General features: G+C 42.9%; 1 protein-coding gene across 1 annotated transcript in view; it reads right to left on the bottom strand.

Annotated features, from left to right (window-relative positions):
• TMEM132C (transmembrane protein 132C) overlaps window positions 1-25,097 on the bottom strand; it is an 843,198-nt gene that overhangs the window by 29,425 nt on the left and 788,676 nt on the right. The window contains exons 6-8 of the mRNA XM_082244139.1: window positions 9,836-10,041; window positions 8,896-9,169; window positions 6,555-6,746 (exon numbers count right to left, since the gene is read on the bottom strand). Of these exons, the coding sequence (XP_082100265.1) occupies window positions 6,555-6,746; window positions 8,896-9,169; window positions 9,836-10,041 (672 nt within the window). The remainder of the gene's footprint in view (window positions 1-6,554; window positions 6,747-8,895; window positions 9,170-9,835; window positions 10,042-25,097) is intronic.

Raw genomic sequence — 25,097 nt, 5'->3', positions numbered from 1 at the left:
TATTTCCTATTCCGCTATTCAATAAAAACCTTTGAGGATCAATTGAATTGCGGGATAGTCTGTGTCGGTACGTGTGAGATCCACCTTTCCAAGTTTTTGGGGTTCATCTCATACTTCTGAAGATTTGAGGGTGCTGCCTGTTCCATACTCCTCCTCCTACTCCTCATCCATCCTTTTAGGGGTACAAACAATAGTAATTGGGGCCTAGTGTGGTTGTGTACGTGCGAGATACATACACTTTTTTTGATCATATTTCCTATTCCGCTATTCAATAAAAACCTTTGAGGATCAATTGAATTGCGGGATAGTCTGTGTCGGTACGTGTGAGATCCACCTTTCCAAGTTTTTGGGGTTCATCTCATACTTCTGAAGATTTGAGGGTGCTGTCTGTTCCATACTCCTCCTACTCCTCATCCATCCTTTTAGGGGTAGAAACAATAGTAATTGGGGCCTAGTGTGGTTGTGTACGTGTGATATACATACACTTTTTTTGGATCATATTTTCTATTCCGCTATTTAATCAAAAACCTTTGGGGATCAGTTAAATTGGGGGATAGTCTGTGTTGGTACGTGTGAGAGAGATCCACCTTTCCAAGTTGTTGGGGTTCATCTCATACTTCTGAAGGTTTGAGGGTGCTGCCTGTTCCATACCCCCCCTACTCCTCATCTAGCCTTTTAGGGGTACAAACAATAGTAATTGGGGCCTAGTGTGGTTGTGTACGTGTGATATACATACACTTTTTTTGGATCATATTTTCTATTCCGCTATTTAATCAAAAACCTTTGGGGATCAGTTAAATTGGGGGATAGTCTGTGTTGGTACGTGTGAGAGAGATCCACCTTTCCAAGTTTTTGGGGTTCATCTCATACTTCTGAAGATTTGAGGGTGCTGCCTGTTCCATACTCCTCCTCCTACTGCTCAACCATCCTTTTAGGGGTACAAACAATAGTAGTTGGGGCCTAGTGTGGTGGTGTACGTGCGAGATACATACACTTTCTTTTTGATCATATTTTCTATTCCGCTATTCAATTAAAACCTTTGGGGATCAATTCAATTGCGAGATAGTCTGTGTCGGTACGTGTGAGATCCACCTTTCCAAGTTGTTGGGGTTCATCTCATACTTCTGAAGATTTGAGGGTGCTGCCTGTTCCATACTCCTGCTCCTACTGCTCAACCATCCTTTTAGGGGTACAAACAATAGTAATTGGGGCCTAGTGTGGTTGTGTACGTGCGAGATACATACACTTTTTTTGATCATATTTCCTATTCCGCTATTCAATAAAAACCTTTGAGGATCAATTGAATTGCGGGATAGTCTGTGTCGGTACGTGTGAGATCCACCTTTCCAAGTTTTTGGGGTTCATCTCATACTTCTGAAGATTTGAGGGTGCTGCCTGTTCCATACTCCTCCTCCTACTCCTCATCCATCCTTTTAGGGGTACAAACAATAGTAATTGGGGCCTAGTGTGGTTGTGTACGTGCGAGATACATACACTTTTTTTGATCATATTTCCTATTCCGCTATTCAATAAAAACCTTTGAGGATCAATTGAATTGCGGGATAGTCTGTGTCGGTACGTGTGAGATCCACCTTTCCAAGTTTTTGGGGTTCATCTCATACTTCTGAAGATTTGAGGGTGCTGTCTGTTCCATACTCCTCCTACTCCTCATCCATCCTTTTAGGGGTAGAAACAATAGTAATTGGGGCCTAGTGTGGTTTTGTACGTGCGAGATACATACACTTTTTTGGATCATATTTCCTATTCCGCTATTCAATAAAAACCTTTCTAGGGCAAGATCTTAAATTACAGAAATATGAGGAGACCGTCAAATAAGGGCCGTGGCCTGGGTCGTGGTGCTGCTGGTAGAGCTCCTGTTGCAAGGAGAGGACGTGGTCGATCTGTGCCAGCTACACGCACAAGTGAAACACCTTCCTCAAGTGTGAGTAGGCGACAGAACCTGCATCAGTATTTGGTAGGGCATCAAACGCCCCTAGAAGTGATGAGGCCAGAACAAGTTGAGGCGATAGTAGATTGGTTTGCTGCTGACAGTGCCTCCAGTTCCTTCACATTGTCTCCCACCCAGTCTACTGCAGAAAGGTCAGAGTTGGCACCTGCAGCCAATGTCCAACCGTCTTTCACCTCACCCCCTTGCAAATCAGGCCAGCAGTCTGAGCCCCAAGCCATACAGCAGTCTCTTATTCTTTTTGAGGACTCTGTCAGCAGGGTTTCCCAGGGCCATCCACCTAGCCCTGCCCCAGAAGTGGAAGAGATTGAGTGCAGCGATGCCCAACCACTTATTTCTCAAGATGAGTACATGCAAGGATCATCGCAGCACGTCTCCGATGATGACGAAACGCAGGTGCCAACTGCTGCGGCGTTCAGCATTGTGGAGACCGACAAGGAGGGCAGGGGTGAAGACTGGGTGGAAGATGATGTGGAGGACGATGAGGTCCTCGACCCCACATGGAATGAACGTCATGCAGGTGACCTGAGTAGTTTGGAGGAAGAGGCGGTGGTCGCACAGAGCCACCAGCACAGCAGAAGAGGGAGCAGGGTGCAGAAGCGGAGCGGCCGTGCCCTAGACACTACGCCCGCTACTGCCCAACGCAGCAAGGGAACGAGCGCACCAAAGTCAGCTCAAAGGAGTTCTCTAGCGTGGAAGTTCTTTAGAAAATGTGCTGATGACAGGACACGAGTGGTTTGCACCCTGTGCAATCAGAGCTTGAAGCGAGGCATAAACCTTCTCAACCTGAGCACAACCTGCATGATCAGGCATCTAAGTGCAAAGCACGAGCTGCAGTGGAGTACACACCTTCAAAACCAAGAAACGTCTCTGGCTCATCCTGCTTCCTCTTCTGCTGCAGTCTCGGCCGCTCCAGCCACATCTGTAGTGATACCGGCACCTGCCACCCCGCAAACAGACGATCTGTCAGCAACACCACCACCTGGGTCACCAACAACCATCTCCACAATGTCCCGTGGAAGCGTTCAGCTTTCCATCTCCCAAACACTTGAGAGGAAGAGGAAGTACCCCCCTACCCACCCGCGATCCCTGGCCCTGAATGCCAGCATTTCAAAATTATTGGCCTTTGAAATGCTGTCATTCCGTCTGGTGGAGACGCACAGTTTTAAAAACCTTATGTCGGTGGCTGTCCCACAGTACGTTGTGCCCAGCCGCCACTACTTTTCCAGGCAAGCCATCCCTTCCCTGCACAACCAAGTGGGGGAAAATATCAGGTGTGCACTGCGCAACGCCATCTGTGCCAAGGTCCACCTAACTACGGATACGTGGACCAGTAAGCACGGTCAGGGGCGTTATATCTCCCTAACGGCACACTGGGTAAATGCAGTGGCGGATGGGCCTGAGGCGGATAGCAATTTGGCGCATGTCCTTCCACCACCGAGGATTGCAGGGCGCTTCAGTTTGCCTCCTGTTCCTAACTCCTCCTACTCCGCTTCCTCATCCTCTACCGCCTCCTCATCCGGACAGCGTAACACCTTCACCACCAACTTCAGCACGGCCAGGGGTAAACGACAGCAGGCAGTTTTACAACTTGCCTGTTTGGGGGACAAACCACACACCGCGCAGGAGTTGTGGAGGAGCATGGAACAGCAGACAAATGAGTGGTTGCTGCCAGCGAGCCTCAAGCCCGGCCTGGTGGTGTGCGATAACGGGCGAAATCTCATAGCAGCTCTGGGCCTAGCCGGTTTGACGCACATCCCTTGCCTGGCGCATGTGCTGAATTTGGTGGTGCAGAGGTTCCTTAAAAACTACCCCGATATGTCAGAGCTGCTGCAGAAAGTGTGGGCCGTTTGTGCGCACTTTCGGCGTTCTCACCCTGCTGCTGCTCGCCTGGCAGCGCTGCAGCGTAACTTCGGCCTTCCCGCTCACCGCCTCATATGTGACGTGCCCACAAGGTGGAACTCCACCTTGCACATGCTGGAAAGACTGTGCGAGCAGCAGCAGGCCATAGTGGAGTTTCAGCTGCAGCACGCACGCGTGAGTCGCTCTGCGGAACAGCACCACTTCACCACCAATAACTGGGCCTCCATGCGAGACCTGTGTACCTTGTTGCGCTGTTTTGAGTACTCCACCAACATGGCCAGTGGCAATGACGCCGTTCTCAGCTTAACTATCCCACTTCTATGCCTCCTTGAAAAAACAATTCGGGCGATGATGGAAGAGGATGTGGCACAGGATGAGGAGGAGGAGGAGGATGAAGAGGTAACATTTCCAAGGCTTTCAGGGCAGTCATTCGCAAGGGGCTCCGAGGGTGGGTTCCTGCACACGCAAACGCCAGGGACGCAATTGTCCAGCAGGGGCACAGTTCTGGAGGATGAGGAGGATGAGGAGGAGGAGGAGCTGGAGGAGGAGATGGAACCATGTTCACAGCAGGGTGGCACCCAGGCCAGCTCATGGCCATCACTGGTGCGTGGCTGGGGGGATACAGAGGACACGGACGATACACCTCCCACAGAGGACAGCCTTTCGTTGCCTCTGGGCAGCCTGGCACACATGAGCGATTACATGCTGCAGTGTCTCCACAACGACCGCCGAGTTGCCCACATTCTAACTTGTGCTGATTACTGGGTGGCCACGCTGCTGGATCCCCGTTACAAGGACAACGTACCGTCCTTAATTCACTCACTGGAGCGCGATCGCAAGATGCGCGAGTACAAGCGCACGCTGGTAGACGCCATGCTGCTGGCATTCCCATCTGACAGCGGGGCCACAGTGGAAGCACAAGGCAGAGGAGGAGGAGGAGGAGGTCGCCAACGCAACCAGGGCACCGCCAGCACCTCAGAAGGCAGGGTTAGCATGGCCGAAATGTGGAAAAGCTTTGTCAGCACGCCACAACAAACAGCAGCACCAGCAGCTCAGATGGAACGTCTTAGCAGGAGGCAGCATTTTACCAACATGGTGGAGCAGTATGTGTGCACACGCCTACATGTAGTGAATGACGGGTCTGCCCCCTTCAACTTCTGGGTCTCCAAATTGGGCACATGGCCTGAGCTTGCAGTTTACGCCTTGGAGGTGCTGGCGTGCCCTGCAGCCAGTGTATTATCTGAACGGGTATTTAGCACGGCTGGGGGCGTTATAACAGACAAGCGCAGCCGCCTGTCCAGAGACAATGTGGACAAGCTCACGTTCATTAAAATGAACCAGGCATGGATCCCACGGGACTTTTCCGTACCTTATGCAGAATAGCAATGGATACCGACCTTACCCACCCATTGTTCCATTTTTGCTCTTTCTCACTCTTTTGGGGTGTACCCTCATTTAAAATTTTTGAAAAGAAGCAGTGTTGGCTACCTCGTCCTCCTCCTCAGGGCCAGATTAATGTAGGGGCTATTGGAGCTGCAGCTCCAGGCCCCTACCTTTTATATAGGCCCCGGGTTGGCCATATTCACTGTTACCGCTCTTCTGTCACTTGTAAACACAGAAGTCTGGCTTCTATGCTCGCTTCCCCAGGCAGCACCCTCAGAACCTCCCCACACAGCGTGAAGGCCGGACAAGGAGGGACAGTTGGCGATGCATGGATGTGTTTATGGGCTTCAGAGACAGCATCCCATGTTGAATTAGGCATGCATGGCTGCACCCTTCCTCCTCTGGGTGCATGGCAAGGCACGGCCCTTAAGGCCCTTCAAAATCCTCAGCACCAAGCCCATGATGCTGTTAATCCGGCCCTGGTCCTCCTCCACCGCCGCTTCCACCTACACCGCCCATAGGTGTGCGCAGCCTATTGCATTAAGGTGTGCACCCCAAAGTTGAAATACACATGCATGTGTTTGCCAGCAGGGAGAGTAATGTATCGGGGCCATGTACCTGTAGGCAAGGAGAAATAGAGCAGAGCAGGTCCCAGGGAGATCTTTCCCATCTCCTCACTGGCAATGCTATGTGCCCTAGGTGATTAGGGTGTGCCCAGGCACACCCAGCACACCCTGTGCGCACGCCTATGTCACCGCCACATCCACCACCACCTCAACCTCCCTCCTACTCCATATGGGCCTCGTCCTTCAGAGATGAAGAAGAACATTGTTTTATTTTTCTGTTTTTTTTTGTTGTTTTAAGTTATTTCCCTATCCACATTTGTTTGCAGAGCACTTGCCATGCTCTTAATTACGTTTTGCTGCCATTTGCAGCACTCTAGCCCTTTCCTTTGGTGTTTTAGAGCCATTTTAGTGCCTTAAAGTTCGGGTCCCCATTGACTTCAATGGGGTTCGGTGTCCGGGAAAAGTTCGGTAAAAGTCCGGGACACGGACCCGGACTTTTTTTTAAAGTTCGGCCGAACCCGTCGAACACGGACATCTAGGTGTCCGCTCAACCCTATAACTGAATAATGAATACAGAGCTGCATTACTTTGTACCTTTTACATATGCCTGGAGTTCAGCTTTTACTTACAGTTTTATTTTGTTTGGTAGACCACTTTTTATATTAGTAATATCAACGTGAAGGCTTTCCACAATCTTAACAATAAGACCGAATTTGCTTTAACCTTCTTTGCCCTATGAGCGGCCATAACATGACATTCCAGAATCGTGACTCTACCTGTCTGGGAGTGTGCAGAAGTTCCTGGGCCACGGAGGTGGCTACAACAGCCTTGTTATTTGCTGTGCTGGGCTGAAGGTAGAGTGACAGTCCGGAGACAAGTTGCACTCCGATGTCTGTTATTGTCACTTTGTCATCCAGCACTGTCACCGTCTTTTCTGCTAGGATGGAATCGGAGAGAGGGGACATCACCTACAATGCACAAAGAGACTGATTTAATAACAAGCAGCATTATCCATTATTTATAGATTCCTTCCCACTGAGCTAAAATAAACAGAAATCAGTATTTTCTTTGGCACTGTCTTATTATACAGTAATGAAAAATAGCAAATAATTTACATATAGCTCCATTTTTTCTATTTTCAAGAAAGTTCAGAAAATATTTACTGTGAACATTTTTAAGTGATATGAATTTCTAATCAACAGAACCTAACAATGCTATCCTTAGATAAAAAAATAATAATGATAAATTAGTTGGTGCTGTTTGGCTAATTTCCCTAAGTGGCTTTATTTTATTTTTGGTCATTTTCTCACCTAATAACCTTTATATGCTATAGGAACGGTATCATAAGTGTGGCATCTGGATATGTTATTTACTGGCTGACTAGCTATCCTCCACTTTTTTAGATGGCAATGAATTGTTATTTATGATATCAAATAGTGATACATTAGTTATCCTGAGCTAGTGTTGTTTTCCTCTGTAAAAAGCAATGTTCCTAAACCTAATATAGTTGGCTGTATCTGGGCAGATTGGACAGGCTTTATTATCTGTTCCAGTGGTTTAAACTGCTGAAGTTGGAGATGGAGATACAAGCTACTGAAAACATTTTCTTCTGGTAAGATTGATTACTAAGGTCTGTACGAGCTTTTCTCTAATTAACCATTTGCCGACTGCCTGCAGTACATATACTGCGGCAGGTCGGGTCTATTGCGCGAAATGACGTACCTGTATGTCATTTCATGCAATAGCCAGTGGGGCCAGAGGGGGGAGCCAATCATCAGGCGACCGCTGGCCACCCGCGATCACTCCCCAGAGAGACAGAACGGTGGTCAGCCGATGTGAACAAGGCAGACCACCCTTCTGTCACAGTTGAACACAGGGATCCTGCGTTCCTGCTATTTAGGAACACGGATCTCTATTGTCATCTAAGGAGTCTATCCCCCACATCATTAGAAAGCATCCCCTAAGGACACACTTAAATCTTTGATCACCCCTGGTGTTTACACCTTCCCTGCCAGTGTCATTTTATTAAAGGCAAGATAGTAAAAACATCATACGAAAATGCAGTACATATACTGTGGCAGGTCGGCTCTATTGCAAGAAATGACGTACCTGTACGTCATTTCATGCAATAGCCAGTGGGGCCAGAGGGGGGAGCCTATCAGCAGGCGTCCGCTGGCCACCCACAATCACTCCCCAGAGAGACAGAACGGCGGTCAGCCGATGTGAACAAGGCAGACTACCGTTCTTTCACAGATGAACACAGGGATCCTGCGTTCCTGCTATTTAGGAACACGGATCTCTATGTTCATCCTGGGAGTCCATCCCCCATATCATTAGAAAGCATCCCCTAGGGACACACTTAAATCTTTGATCATCCCTGGTGTTTACCCCTTCCCTGCCAGTGTCATTTTATTAAAGGCAAGATAGTAAAAACATCATACAAAAATGCAGTATCTAGAAGGTGTATTACAGCACATCCTATAATGCGATTGATCAACGCGTTTCTTCTGTACTTTGGGCTTCCTCCGCAGGCTTTCTCAAAGTGTATATATATATATATATATATATATATATATATATACATATACATATATATATATATATATATATATATATATATATATATATATATATATATATACATTTTTACTATCTTGCCCTTAATAACATTTATATTTTTATAATTTGTATTTTATCCAATTGATATTTTTGGCCACATTAAAATCTCAGCACCTCGTCTACAGGATTCATCTGTAAGACTTGGTTTGCTTTTGCTCTTTTTTTGTTTATAGCGCAAAAAATAAAAAAACGCAGAGGTGATCAAATACCACCAAAAGAGCGTTCTATTTGTGGGGAAAAAAAGGACAACAATTTTTTTTGGGTATAGCGTCGCACCACCGCACAATTGTCAGTTAAATTAACGCAGTGCCAAATGGCAAAAAATGGCCCGGTCATTAGGGGGTAAAACCTTTCGATCCAGAAGTGGTTAACTTTGCCTTATGCACACATGTGCAATCACTTTTTTTTATTAAAATCCTTTTTTGTTAAATACAGTACAAGAAGTTCCCCTATTCTATATTTTTGGTGTGCTTCTTTAAAAAAAATCACCTTGCATACCTGTATTGTTGTCATTCCAACCTCCCGCCCAATTAGCAGTCTTCCATCTTGTAGTTTTGCAATATGAGGCTCCTCTAGTTTTATGAAATCTGTCACCAGATCTGTCACATCAAACTGCCAATCAGAATTCAACAGAAAAACAAGCTGTCCAAGAGGGCCAGGGTCTTCAGCTACAAACTGAGTAAGAACCCGAACCATTGCATGTTGGTACTGAAGTGAACAACCTCTTCCCCTGCGCTCATCTTCATCGTCATCATCGCTGTCTCTCGTCGGCCTGCAGAATTACATTTTAATTATTACAATTACGCATTGCTGTACTGACCAACAATCAGAAAAAAATATGCTCATGAATCTAGGACAATTCCCTTTAGATTTGACAAATGTACAAAATCTGTCTTTAAATATTTATAAATCATGAAACAATTACACTCATTATTTAGATTATGTTAAATGTGTACTCTGCATGGTATATATTGTTTTGATCCTCTATTGGGTGTTCATAAATTATTTATTGGTGTGTCTTGCATATTTAAGGGCTTGTGTAGACAGGCAAATGCAAGATGCTTTGAGGTGCATGCAGATTGCATTTGAGGTACATTTAAGTAAATTTGAGTAAATTCTGATATTGTTTTGAGCTGCTTTTGCATCCCTATTGCATTCCTTCTAAATACTAGAATACCATTGCAGTTTATATGCACTGGTTATTTTCACTAAAGATTTATGGATGAAGTGATTTTGTTTTTAAATAAATGAGAGAAAAATGTGAATCATCATCAGGAAAAAGATCTATTTTATTATATAGCCATAAAAAAGTCCCCTCTTTCATTTCTGTCTGTCCCCAGTAAAGATTACAAAACCAAGTGTGACATGAAATCTATATGTTTACTGTGTATGTGTGATCTGATTGATACAAGATGCTCAAGAACATAGGCAGACAAACCTCCTGTTGAAAATAATAGGCACTCTCCATCCTTTAATCTGGCTGAGTTCAGTGTCAGAGATATCTATCTGAAGAGGCAGTCGGGGAACCCAGATGGTAATCTGCAGAGGTGCACTCAGATATTGGTATGTAAAGTTCACCATCACGTCAACCTTGCCCTTCATTTCCTTCCCATTGACAAACACATAGTCACATCTTTCTGAAACCTGAACAACAAAGCAATATTCAGAAGGTTGACAGTAATAAGTGTTGCCTTATTTTGTTACAGCTATGTATCTACTGTTCATACTGTATTTATTAAAAAAAAAAAACAAGTCTGTGTGGTTTTATCAAAGAAGTATAGAACATGTGCATTAAAGTTGGTATGCTGGAGATTCCACTAGACATCGTGAAGTGAGATCAAGCAAACCTTTTCACTTTAAACCTCCAATCCTGTTAAGAGAATATGAAGGTTCTTTCAACACAGGCCTAGAAAGTTTCTATGCAATTATCTTTTTCTAGATGAATGTTCTTTATACAGTATCACATTTGTAACAAAACTGTGCATATATAAACACTTGACCTATTGTTCTTCCATTATCTCATTAAAAGACCACAATGAGCCATAGAATGACACTGCATTTGATACGCTCCGTCATATTTAGATATTTGTTTGTTTGCAAATATGTCAACTTTAAATTTAACTTTAGCATTAAACTCAAAAAGCAAGCATTTATTATATTGCAGCTTACCATTTGCTAGATGTAATGGCTGCATTAGATTCCTTTTTTAAGGCTGTCTTTCTTTTTTTATTTTTCAACAGAATAAGCTGTTCCACAGATGAAACAATTCAATGGTTGAAACAAACCATTTACCATTGGTAGGGGTGTTTACATTGATCAGCTTTATCTCAAAAGGTAAAAAAACGGTTTGCTGTAACTGTTTGGAAAGTATTAGCTGGAGCTTTGGTTGTTAGTTTATCTAAATCTGCGCTCCAAAGCTGTCTCTGTTGCTCCTTCATTGACTGTGTGTAGGCTCTAATCACAGGAGGTGTGTTTGGCCAGCCATACACTTTTCAAACCATTAATGGGCAGGCTGAATGTACCAAGTTGATTGATCAACTTGGGCACAACCAGCCTGCCGGATTCTCTTGAAATTGTCACTAGCAGCTGCTGGAGCCGCTAGCGATATTTGCTGTCTGACAATTCCCCAGCAGGAGGGATTCCCCCATCAACACTGTCTGTGTTGATGGCGTAATCGAGCAAATTCGCTCCGCGTATGGCCAGTCTTACTGGCCAGATCACCTGGTAAAGACAGAAGGAAAAAACCTTAAAAAGAAACTTACTGCAGCCACCACCATGATTGGTAAGCTACATTATAGTACATGATTGGTTTTGGGCTTAATACCACTTTAATATTTTCCCGCTTATATTGGGTGTAGAATGGTATGGCGTGGTGCTTAAATTGTTAATTCAGATGTTATAAAGGCTCTGTCCTTCTGTCTACAGCAGGGATATTGAATTAAAAGTATTGTCCTCTGCCCCCTTAACATCGCCTCCTCCCCACAGTACTGTTCTCTGCCCCCCTTCACCTCACCCCCCCCTCACAGTAGTGTCCTCTGTCCCCACTCGCATCACCCACAGTAATGTCTATTACCCCCCCTTCACATCACTCCCCCATGGCAGTGTCCTCTTCTCCTATTACAGTCCGGCCCCATCCACAGTGGTGTCCTCTTTCCCCCTCACAGCTCTGCCCTCCCCCATAGCATTGTCCTCTGCATGCCCCTTCACATCACAGACCCCCCCGTCTCTGCCCTCACTTCACAGCACAGCCCCCCACAGCTTTGCATCCCACTTCACACCACCCTGCAGCTCTGCCCCCACTTTGCACCCCTCTGCAGCTCTGTTCTCTACTTCGCACCTCCTGCAGCTTTGCCCCCTCACTTCACTTCCCCCTGCAGCTCTGCCCCCACTTCACACCCCCCCTACAGCTCTGCTTTCCCACTTCACACCCCCCACTTCTCACCACAGCCCCCCCCCCCACTTCACACCACAGCCCCCCACAGCTCTAGCCCCTCACTTTCCCACTTTTGCTTAGGTGTTCAGCAGAGTGGAGAGTTGGGGACAGGACAGCTCTGGACAGGGGGGGGGGGGGGGGTGTTAGCTGTTTACTACCGCTTTAATATGGTAATATGTGTGTGTTTGTTGTGTGCAGTTTTATTGTGTCTCTATTTCATATCAACTTTGTCATGGTGTAAACCTTGGGTGTTCATAGGATTTTCTAGCAGTTTATATTCTTGCAGCTATAAAAAATATATTAAAAAAACAAAACAAAAAAAAAAACAAGGTGATAATGCAGTTCTCTGGAAGACAGCAACATGATTCAAACTGCAACATTTTAATGAAAGTCTTTTTAACAAAGAAGCTACCAACAGAAATGCAATTGCATTGCTTGGTGTGTCAGCAGCCTGATCCCGAGGTGTGACTAGAAGCTTGCACATTATTTATGGGGCTCCTGGTATGTTATGCAAACATAGACACTTCCAGCATTCCTCTGCTGAATTTCTAATGAGACATACTTTGCAGATGAGCAGGGAAGCAGCAATAGATGTGGAAAGCCAATCAGCACAACTTTGTGATAAGAGCTTCATCTGTAGAACAATACATTGAGGTGTGATATGAAAGCTGATCTTTTGTTACGTTCTTTCTGTATACTGACACTAAAAATACATAGACTTTTTTTTCCTCTAAAGAGCCTTTTCATCCAGGGAATAAGTCTCAATTCAAGGCAGTATGTCATTTATCATGGCGTATATGCAAGACAGGTTTATCTTTAGAAAGCAGAGTGGTGTAACCCTTTGGCCTGTACCAGAGAACATAATGGCGCACGGAGTGTTGCTAAGTATGCACATTGCTTAATGTGTCACACAGTTCCACTTAGGAGATAAAATGGTAGCTGAGACTTCACATTTACTATCCTATAAAGTATCCTATTCAGAGCACAGTTTTTAAAAATACTTGACAAAAACTAGGTGGCACGTGTGTCTCAGTTCTTTGTTTCAGCTGAATTTACATTTAGGTAAAGAACTTCCCTAAGCATTTAAAGGGTAACTTCACTTTTGTGGGGAAAAAAATAGAAAATAAAGAAAAAACAATATAGTGTATACAATTGTGACACAAATCATATTTTAATTGAACCTTATTAAAAATGACCTTTCCTTTTCAATCTGCAGCTGTTGTAATTTTCTGAAAATGCAATGCAATATGGCTACCTGGAGTTGTTCTGTACACAGAATGTATACTGACAACACCCCAGAAACATAATTTCCTGCTTGTGTGATTGGCTCACCAATTTTCCCATAAGTCTGCCTAAGATACAAGTCAGATTTCTGGCATCCCCTGCAACAAAAAATGTTATTTTTGGTGAGATACTTCCAATAGGAACACGTCTAAAGGGATGCAGGCCCAGCAGCTTTCCTTATTAGAGCCCTGCATCTGCCACAGCTGATAGATAATTATGGAACCACTCCCATTCGACCCACTCAGCACAGGGGCACAGAGGAACAAACAATGATTTCTTCAGAATACTAAAAGGTAGGAATCTGCAACAATGTTTGTTAAAATTCCTGCAATGTACATAGATCACCCAGAGGGGAATTTCTTTTCTCAACAAAAGTGGAGTTACGCTTTAAAGGTTAACTTCACCTTTTTTTTTCTAAATTCCGGCTCCTCTATGTACCAATATACCATTAACCACTTCAGCCCCGGAAGGTTTTACCCCCTTAACCACTTTACCACCGGAGGATTTTGCTGTCTTACGTCCAGGCCACTTTTTGCGATTCGGCACTGTGCGACTTTAACTGACAATTGCGCGGTCATGCAACGCCGTGCCCAAACAAAATTTACGTCCTTTTTTCCCCACAAACAGAGCTTTCTTTTGGTGGTATTTGATCACCTGTGCAATTTTCATTTTTTGCAATATTAATAAAAAAAGCGACAATTTTGAAAAAATAACAATATTTTTCTACTTTGACAGTTAAAAAATATCCAATATATTCAATTTTTGTCATATATTTAGGCCAAAATGTATTTAGCTACATGCCTTTGACAAAAAAATTCTCAATGAGCGTATTTTTAACCGCTTTAAGACCGGAAGATTTTACCCCATTCCTGACCAGGCCATATTTTGCGATTCGGCACTGCGTTATTTTAACGGACAATTGCGCGGTCATCCAACACTGTACCCAAATTAAATTAATTTCATTTTTTTCCCACAAATAGAGCTTTCTTTTGGTGGTATTTGATCACCTGTGCGATTTTTACTTTTTGCACTATAAACAAAAAAATGCAACAATTTTGAAAAAATAACAATATTTTTCACATTTTTTTATATGAAATTCCCCCACCCCCCCAAAAAAATGTAAAAATCAAAATTTTTTAACATTTTAGGCCAATTTGTTTTCTGCTACATATTTTTGGTAAAAAAAATCGCAATAAACGTATTTTGATTGGTTTGCGCAAAAGTTATCGCAGCTACTAACTACGGGACATTTATGTCATTTTTATTGTTTTTTTTTTAACTAGTAATGGCGGCGATCTGCGATTTTTTTTGCGGGACTGCGACATTGTGGCGGACAGATCGGACCCTTGACTGACATTTTTGACACTTTTGGGGGTACCAGTGACATTACTACAGTAATCAGTGCTATACATATGCACTGTTACTGTAAAAAATGACACTGGCAGGGAAGGGGTTAACTTTTATTGGTGATCAAGGGGTTAATGTATGCCTGGTGCTTACTAACGTGTGTGGGAGGAGGGGACTATGTGACACAGGCACAGATCGCAGGTTCAGCTATGCTGAATCCTGCAATCTGACCCTGCCTGTCACTTAGGAGATCCGTCCGCTTTGTTTACACAAGCGGGCGAATCTCCACACTCGATCGCCGACGATCGGGGAAGAGCAGCGGTGATCACCGCCGCTCCTCCCCTGGCCCGACTCCCGCTGTAACTGAATACAGCGGGAGCGAGCCTCCGGCGGTATGCGTGCGCCGCCCACATGGGGAGGGGTCCAGCGACGTAGGTCTACGTCGCTGGACGATAACGAGCCACTTTGCCGCAGTACGGTCAACGTGACAAGTCGGCAAGTGGTAAATGACCAGACCATTTTTTGCGATACGGCACTGCATTGCTTTCACTGGCAACTGCGCCAATGCGTGACGCTGTACACAAAATAAATATATGGTCTTTTTTTCCCCACAAATAGAGCTTTCTTTTGGTAGTATTTGATCACCTCTGCAGTTTTTATTTTTTGCGCTATAAACAAAAAAATACAGACAGTTTCAAAAAAATAAAAAAAGAACAATATTTCTTACATTATGGTATCCAATAAAAAAAATGTAAAAAATTTAATTTTCTTATCAATGTAGGTCAATATGTATTCTGTTACATATTTTTGGTAAAAAAAAATCCCAATAAGTGTATATTGATTGGTTTGCACAAAAGTTTTAATGTCTACAAACTATGGGATAGATTTCATTTTTTTTTACTAGTAATGGCGGCGATCAGCGATTTTTAACAGGACTTCAACATTGGGGCGGACAAATCTGACACTAAGTGACACTTTTTGGGGACCAGTGACACCAATACAGAGATCAGTGCAAAAAAAATGTGTCACTGTACTAATGACACTTGCAGGGAAGAGGTTAACATCAGGGGTGATCAAAGGGTTTAATGTGTTCCTAGGGAGTGCTTGCTAACTATGTGGGGGATGCTTTGACTGGGGGAAGATAGAGAACCTGCTTAGCAGAAACACAGGATCGCCATCTTCCCCTTTGACAGATCGGTGATCTGCCTTGTTTACATAGGCAGACCGCCATTCTGCCTCTCTCAGGAACGATCACCGGGTGCCAGTGAACATCGAGTCCGCCGGACCCACTGATTGGTTCCCACTGTGTCCAATCACAACGGAAGCAGGTCACCGGCAGTGCGCATGTGCGCCCCAGACCCGGAAACAAAAAAGACGTACAGGTATGTGATTTTGCACTAAAGGGCTGCCCTGATGCAGTATATGTGCAGTCAGGAAGCTGTTGAAGAACTCCACTAAGCACTTGAAGGATAACTTTGCCTTTTTTCTAAATTCTAGCTCCCCTATTTACCAATATACCATTATTGTACTTCTTTTGCATAAAAGAAAAAGCTTTCTTTTTATCCTCCGCAGCCCTTACCTCAGTGTCAGTGCTTGTTGTATAAAAAAAAGTCTCCATTACTTCCTGGACGGACTTTGGGACATAGAAACTGTTAAGACACAGGAAGGAGATCACCAGCTGATCTGATTAGCACACACCCTGCAGCTGCCTTCCCCTTGCTCAGGTGCACATTTTTCCACTGCAATCAGTGATCATATTTCTCAATAATGCACAGCCATCTTTATTTTTCTACCTTACTTTTATCTTACATAGATCGTTCATTTGGTAGAGTGTGCAGGAGCTGAGCAATCAGATAACAGCCTATGTGGATCAGAGCTGTAGTATTGAAAACAGGAGAAGTATGGCCTGTGTTCTGTAAAGCTTACCATACACTATACAGTTTGATTGTGCTATTTCCTTTATCTCTCTCTATCATCAACTATGTAGTGTAAGGGACTGCCTGCTTGGATACAGAATGATTGGATGGATGGTGTGTCCTCCTATTATATAGTTTTGGTAAATCTGAAGGTTATTGTACAATCAGATTGTATACTGTATGATCACCATTATTCACCTAAAATTAACTAGTTGCGCTTTGGGTGCCATTAATTGTTTACTAAACCCACAACAGTAAAATCAGTCTGTATATGCAGTAAAGCACACTTGTTATATTCACTGTGGAACCTAGAACAAAGAGGCTCCACGCACTTCTGTGCATTTCCAAATGAATGGCAAGCTGCACAGAAAAAAACACTCTTTGACAAACATTTCCTCAAATACATTGTGCTTGCATTATCGTTAAAAGCACCCCAAGTGCAGGTAGCAGTCATGCAATTGGCGCACAACAAACACACGTCAAATGCACCAAAAAGTGTGGTAAAAAGGCACCAAGGTTCACCCTAAAAAAGGTCTGGAGCTTCTTTGGGGCAGTTTTCACATGTGGGGCAGCCCATTTAAGTGAATGGGATGCTCTATGCATGATAAAAAGAAACGCTCCAAAATGCCGAAAAAATGCATGCGGGAATGTGAATTCCTGACAGATGGCCATACTCTATCCAATCTGATTGTACAATTTCCTTTAGTTTTACCCGAACTATGGAATAGAAGGACCCACCTGAAAAATCCATTCAGTTTGCAGGCCCTTGTACTACATAGCTGATGGGACATCTAAAGGAGATTCTACAATCAGATTGTACAGAAAGTGGGTGGAAAATAAAAGAGGTGGTATAGTAATGAGGGAGGTCTGGTCCAGACAGGTGAACATGCCCTATCACGTCCTCTTCTGTGACGCAGCACAGAAGTGCATGATGGGATACCATCTACAGGAAGTGATAGAATCAAAAAGCATTTTTAAACATCCAAACACATAGATGAAAGTTCAAAGTTTCTATAATTGAGGTAAGTGAGAGATAAGCATATTGGGATGGCTGGGCCAGAAATGACAATAGAAAATACTTCTATTTATTATGAAAAGTGAAATTCTGCCTGAAAAGGTTACCCTATAAAGCTAATCTCAAGAAAGGAAAAACTTCCCCTAACCACTCAACCTGCCCTAAATACACAGTTTTTAAATATATCTAAAAGTCATAACTACTTACCTAAATCCAGATCATGTACTAGGCTGGGTCCCAATTCTTCCTTTTTCTATCTGTCTATTGGGTGGGAGGGTGCTTCTTGCAGTGTCTATGTCACTTGCCGTAAAGTAGTTGTAAACCTCTGACATAAAAAATGAACAAGGCATATGCTTCTGTAGTGTGTACTTGCATCAATCCAAAGCACTGAGTGTGATTTTTGTCTGCAGTGTGGTTCCTCTGCTATCTGCAGAGGAGTTCTTTCTGACAGTTTGTGCTGCCTCCAAGGGATCGAGGGGGATAGGGGAGGGGCCATCCAGCACACAGCCTGTGATTCACAGCCTTGACTGTGCATGTAGTCCCATGAGATTGTGTAGAGGGGGTGTATCCCTTCCCACTCAGGTTTCAGATTACACTCAGCTCCCTGCTCTATTCTGTGCAGCGCGTGACATTAGATCCCTGCCCCCAGCCTCTGTCTGTGCAAGGAACATTTTAAATAAAAAAACAGGATTTGCACATGATTGGAAAAGATTACTAAAGAAAAAACTATCCTTATGGAAGACAGCACAACTTCACTTTTATCACTTAAATAAGTGAAGTTTTTCCTTGCAAAGGAAACTTGGCTTAGTGAATGAGGCGAAGTTGTGATGACTTCCATAAGGATAGTTCCTTCTTTAGTAACACTACCATATTTAGGGTGTAACATGTTACTATACAGCAGCCCCCCTCACCCCCTGGCATCTCTCCTGCAGCCACTGTCACATTTTAAAATCAGCTCTGTGAATGAAAGCCATCTGTCACTGCGGCAGATGGCTTGTTGTTCTCAATGGACTAATAGTATAATGATAATTGCCCTGGTAGTCCATTCACTCTTCCTGTAGCTCTGAAACTGAAAGCCTGTACGAAGATACTAGCACAGAGCTATAGGAAGAAAATGCAGGAGCCCGATACTGATTGCGGGTCCAATGCTCTGTAAGCTCCTTAGAAATTAAATAAGAGCAAATTTATTTTACCTCCAAAAATATGTGCATTTATTATTATTTTTTTTCGAAAAGAAAGAACTTTAAGTGCTCGAAAAAAAAAAATCCTGTTAAAAAAACCTTGCATGTAATTGTGTGTTTCTTTGAAAAGTGAATTTTAACTCATTTTCACCTCATTTACTAAGAGAAGTGAAAATGTACTTTCAAAAGTGAATCCTGAATTATCTCAAACTGATGTCATCAACACAGGCCTTTATGCTGCTGCAAAAGTTTTATGAAAAACACAGTCAGGGAAATTCATTAAGAGTGTCTATGAATTATGAATATTAGACACTCTCCAAAATTCTGTCTTCCCTCCACAAGACAAATGTTAGTACGGACAACAGATTTATGCTCCTGTTGTACACAGGTATGTGAATCTGGGGCATGCACAGAGTGTGGAGTAGAGATGTACAGAACTGTTCGCCGGCGAACAGTTCCCGGCGAACTTCGCATGTTCGCGTTCGCCGCTGCGGGCGAACATATGCGATGTTCGGTCCGCCTCCTATACATCATCATTGAGGCAAACTTTGACCCTGAACATCACAGTCAGCAGACACATTCCAGGCCAATCAGCATACCTCCCTCCCACACCCTCCCACCTCCTATAAATAAGCAAGGGCAGCATCCATCTTAGATCATTTCTGTGTTACTGAGAGCAGGGAAAGTGCTGGTGCTGCTGCTGTTGTTATAGCTGGGGACAGTTCCCGGTCTTGTTAGCCAGTGTTCTTGGTACACTCCTGCTGTAAGGACAGCACCCCAAAAAGCCCTTCCTAGGGCTGGTATTTGAGGTTTTTTTTGGATATATATATATATATATATATATATATATATATATATATATATATATATTGTCCCCAAAAGCCCTTTTGAGGGCTGGTATTTGTGTAATTTTTTTTGTTCTGTGATATATATATATATATATATATATATATATATATATATCTATTGTCCCCAAAAGCCCCTTTGAGGGCTGGTATTTGAGTATTTTTTTAATATATATATATATATATATATATATGTAGCATGTCCAGAACCAGAAAAAAAAGATCATATAGGTGTAAAAGGGGTTCCCACCATCCCTGCTCTACTGAAAATTTATCTTTTTTTTCTGGTTCTGGACATGCTACAGAGCTGAAACTTCACAGGTACACTTTTTAGACCCCCTAGACACTAAATCACACAAAAAAAGTTCTTAAAAATTGTCATTTTTGATAGAGAGCCAATTATTGGAAAAAAAAAAAAAAACTTAACAAAAAAAAAATGTCTTTGGATTTATTGTTTGGGGGGTCTAAAAAGTGTACCTGTGAAGTTTCAGCTCTGCAGCATGTCCAGAACCAGGAAAAAAAGATCATATAGGTGTAAAAGGGGTTCCCACCATCCCTGCTCTACTGAGAAATTATCTTTTTTTTCTGGTTCTGGACATGCTACAGAGCTGAAACTTCACAGGTACACTTTTTAGACCCCCTAGACACTAAATCACACAAAAAAAGTTCTTAAAAATTGTCATTTTTGATAGAGAGCCAATTATTGGAAAAAAAAAAAAAAAACTTAACAAAAAAAAAATGTCTTTGGATTTATTGTTTGGGGGGGTCTAAAAAGTGTACCTGTGAAGTTTCAGCTCTGCAGCATGTCCAGAACCAGGAAAAAAAGATCATATAGGTGTAAAAGGGGTTCCCACCATCCCTGCTCTACTGAAAAATTCTTTTTTTTTTCTGGTTCTGGACATGCTACAGAGCTGAAACTTCACAAGTACACTTTTTAGACCCCCTAGACACTAAATCACACAAAAAAGTTCTTAAAAATTGTCATTTTTGATAGAGAGCCAATTATTGGAAAACTTAAAAAAAAAAAAAAAAAACTTAAAAAAAAATTCTTTGGATTTATTGTCTGGGGGGTCTAAAAAGTGTACCTGTGAAGCTTCAGCTCTGTAGCATGTCCAGAACCAGAAAAAAATAGAATCAGGGTTAGGGCTAGGGTTAGGGTTAGAGTTAGGGCTAGGGTTAGGGTCAGGGCTAAGGTTAGGGTTATTTTTAGTGCTTAGGGTTAGAGTTAGAGGGGTAGGGGTAGGGCTACTAACTCTAACCCTAAGTATCTCACCGTAACCCTAACCCTTGCCCCTAACACTAAACCTAACCCTAACCCTCTAACCATAACCCTAACCCTCTAACCTTAACCCTAACCCTCTAAGCCTAGCCATAAAAATAACCCTAACCCTAACCCTAACCCTAGCCCTAACCCTAGCCCTAACCCTAACCCTAACCCTAACCCTAACCCTAGCCCTAGCCCTAACCCTAATTCGTAATTTTTTCTGGTTCCGGACATGCTACAGAGCTGAAACTTCACAGGTACACTTTTTAGACCCCCCAGATGCTAAATCCAAAGAAATTTTTTATTTTTATTTTTTTTTAATTTTTCCAATAATTTTTAAGAACTTTTTTTTGTGTGATCCCTCTCCGGCATGCCACAGTCCAGGTGTTTGTCCCCTTGAAACAACTTTTCCATTACTATTGTGGCCAGAAAGAGTCCCTGTGGGTTTTAAAATTCGCCTGCCTATTAAAGTCTATGGTGGTTCGCAATGTTCGCCGGTTCGCGAACATTCGCCGATGTTCGGGTTCGCCGTTCGCGAACAGCGAATTTTATGTTCGCGACATCACTAGTGTGGAGGTGTATTGAGTCCGAAGACTCTATATCAGGGGTGGGGAACCTTTTTTCTGCCAAGGGCCATTTGGGTATTTATAAAATCATTCGGGGGCCGTACAAAATTATCAACTTAAAAATGTGCCGGTTATATTTGGTCAAACATTTATTTAACTCACCCCTAATGTGATGGCTGCAACTGCTTCTCTTTGGTTAGGTGTGTGATGTTAGCTGGTATTGATGATGTTGCTACTCGCAACTGGTTTTCCAGGTTTGCGTCGGTTAGTCTGCAGTGCAGTCGACTTTGTGGTGATAAATTTTGAAAAGAACTGCTGGTGGGTACAGCTGGCTGGTACTGCTGGTGGGTACAGCTGGCTGGTACTGCTGTGAGTACTGCTGGCTCTGGCTGGTACTGCTGTATGTTCTGCTGGCGGGAAATGCTGGTTAGCAGCGGTGCTGCGCTGGAGGAAGGGGCATAGTTTCCTGTATTGGTCACAGGTGGATTGCATTTGATATCACTCCACCTGTGACTCACTCAGACTGTCAGAATGGAGTCGAAAACTATACAGGAAGCATAGGCTCCATTCTGACAGATCAGCTGAGAGACACAGACTCAGCTGCACGGGGGGCCAGACCAAATGACTTCAAGGGCCGCATTCGGCCCCCCGGCCATAGGTTCCCCACCCCTGCTCTATATGGACATACCATTCTCAGTGCTTCTTCCCTGCCACTGCACCTGTCATGTGGGACAGTGGTGGAATGTTTTCTTCTTGGGGTGGAAGCCTGATGGGGATTCAAAGACACAAACAGCCTGCTATTGGTTGTAGACTCTGCCCACTGCCTGCTGTCAATTACAAGAGAAGACCTGATGAGGAACTATTGTCTCAGCTTCCCCTTTAGGCTTTGCCTACTGTAGACTTAGTGGTTGGTTACATATACTGAACAAAATTATAAATGCAACACTTGTTTTTGCCCTCATTTTTCATGAGCTGAACTCAAAGAGCTAAGAAAACCGGGATTCATCCATGAAGAGAACATCTCTCCAAAGTGCCAGATGCCATGGAATGTGAGCATTTGCCCACTCAAGTTGGTTACGATGACAAACTGCAATCAGGTCGAGACCCCGATGAGGCTGACAAGCATGCAGATGAGATTCCCTGAGACGGTTCCTGACAGTTTGTGCAGACATTCTTTGGTTTTGCAAACCGATTGTTGCAGCAGCTGTCCGGGTGGCTGGTTTCAGACGATCTTGGAGGTGAAGATGCTGGATGTGGAGGTCCTTGGCTCGTGTGGTTACATGTGGTCTGCGGTTGTGAGGCCAGTTGGATGTACTGCCAAATTCTCTGAAACGCCTTTGGAGACGGCTTACGGTAGAGAAATGAACATTCAATTCTCAGGCAAAAGCTCTGGTGGACATTCCTGCAGTCAGCATGCCAATTGCACGCTCCCTCAAAACTTGAGACATCTGTGGCATTGTGCTGTGTGATAAAACTGCACATTTTAGAGTGGCCTTTATTGTGGCCAGCCTAAGGCACACCTGTGAATGATCATGCTATCTGATCAGCATCTTGATATTCCCCACCTGTGAGGTGGATGGATTATCTCGGCAAAGGAGAAGTGCACACTAACACAGATTTAGACAGATTTGTGAACAATATTTGAGAGAAATAGGCCTTTTGTGAACATAGAAAAAGTGTTAGATCAAGTGTTGAGTTCAGCTCATGAAAAATGGGGTCAAAAACAAAAGTGTTGCGTTTATAATTTTGTTTAGTATAGTTACATGTTGCGCTATCAATAAAAAGTGCATACATTTAATTAAGTAAGAAATCCATATATATCAAAAACTGTAAAAAAGAATGTGTTAAAAAAATATTAATAAATAATCCAGTAAAGTCCATCAGAAAGAAGAAGAGAAGCGCTCTTGTGCAAAAAGTTAATTTATACTTGTTTATCAACAAAAATCCATATTTCAGTGTGGATAGCAAAATCTTCACACCAAACGTGCACACCCAACTCTAAAGCCGCTTACTAGATACTCTGACCCCAAAATGGGGGTCTGGGTGCACTTTATCCCAGTATCCCCATGGGATGGATTGATACCAGGAGCCAAGATTCCAGTATGGGTTACATTAAGACCAGGATGTTCAACAGTGGGATCAGCAAAAGGGAGAGACATAGGAGGAACTCATAGTGTAGTAATTTAAAATCAAGGCTTTTTAATAAAGGTTATAACTACTTACACGTTTGAACATCCTGATTGTATGGTAACCTATCCTGGAATCTTGGCTCCTAATATCCACCCATCCCATTGGGATAATGGGATAAAGTGCAGCCAGACCCCACCTTGGGGTCAGAGTAGCTAGTAAGCGGCTTGGGAGTTGGGTGTGCAAGTTTGGGTGTGAAGATATTGCTATCCACACTGAAATATGGATTTTTGTTGCTACACAAGTATAAATGAACTTTTTGCCCAATAGCACTTCTCTTCTTTTTTCTGACGGACTTTATTGGATTATTTATGAATGTTTTTTAAAACCTTTTTTATTTTCAGTTTTTTGATATAAATTAATTTCTTTCTTGATTTAATTGATGCACTTTATATTGATAGAGCAACACATTTTTCATTAATATTAATATGTATAATGTTTATGTGAACATTTTGTGAGTGCAGCTGGCACTGAGAAATTATTTTTTTTTAGTATTTGGTGACACTTTTTGCGCAACTTATTTTTTGGTTTCGTTTTTTACATAGTTACATAGTTGGTAAGGTTAAATAAAAACACCAGTCCGTACAGTTCAACTCGTGTGGATGTGGATGAGGGTGTGTGCTTGAGTTTATACTGTAGGTTGCTAGGAGCCCTTACAATGGCTCTACCTAATGCTTGAGGCTTGCATGTGCTTGTGATTTAGTGCAACTCCCTGTCAACGTATAGCACGCTGAATAGGAAGAAGAGAGAAATACTGTGAGCTATTAGTGAAAACTGGCAGCTACAAAGCACAGTGTTTCTGGCATGGATAATTAAAATGTCACTAAATAAGTGCAAATCTGCCTTAAGTGTATTCTGTCTAATGACAGCCATAATGACAGCCATAAGCAGCACTGTGAAGAAGGATCTAGTATGAATGCAAATGAAAAGAGAGTCCTCTGTTCTCTTTTTTCACATGAGTTGTTGAGTTGTGTCTGATGATACCACCATTTCTGTCTGGCAGCAAGAAATTAGGCAGGCACATGAGAGGATGGAAGGACGTGAAAAGCAGTATAAGGGAGGCTACAAAATGTCCCCAAAAATGAAACTGATGTATATATTGTGACATCAGCTGCCAATTGTTTGTAGATACCTAAACAGATATTCAGCAAAAGTAGAATTTGGGGGTTACATGTATGGCTGAGCTCCTCTGTATGCAAAAGTCAGATTGGTACATGTTTGAATAAAATGTAATGTCTGCTGCTGCTGTAAAAATGTATAACAATATTATTCCAAAAAAGGAAAATTACATAGCTCTTATCTGTAAAGAAACATTAGTCTACAAAGGTATTCCTAAATGACAATTTACCAATCCTGCTGGGAGGCTGCCTAACTTCATGGACAAATGAAAGTTTCCCAGAATTTCAGATGTGATGCATGGAACAGGGTAAACTTGTTTTCAGCCTGTCCTCAAACGTTGATCGTATCTAATTTCTATTACCTAGAACATATCGAGTCTGCTGGCAAAACTTCTCTTGGATTAACCTATTATTCTTTAAACTCTGCAGAGAATTAACCCAGATGTTCTGTAGGCTAAGCCATTGCTCTTTACTGATATAGAAAAATGTTCAACAACAAATAAGGGCAAATTGAAAGATGTATATATCTCTGTCAACTACTCTA

The sequence above is a fragment of the Pelophylax lessonae genome (genome assembly GCF_965119305.1).
Source record: "Pelophylax lessonae genome assembly, chromosome: 1".
NCBI lineage: Eukaryota > Metazoa > Chordata > Amphibia > Anura > Ranidae > Pelophylax > Pelophylax lessonae.
The sequence above is the reverse complement of the archived record's forward strand: the minus strand, read 5'-3'. Positions and strand labels throughout refer to the sequence as shown.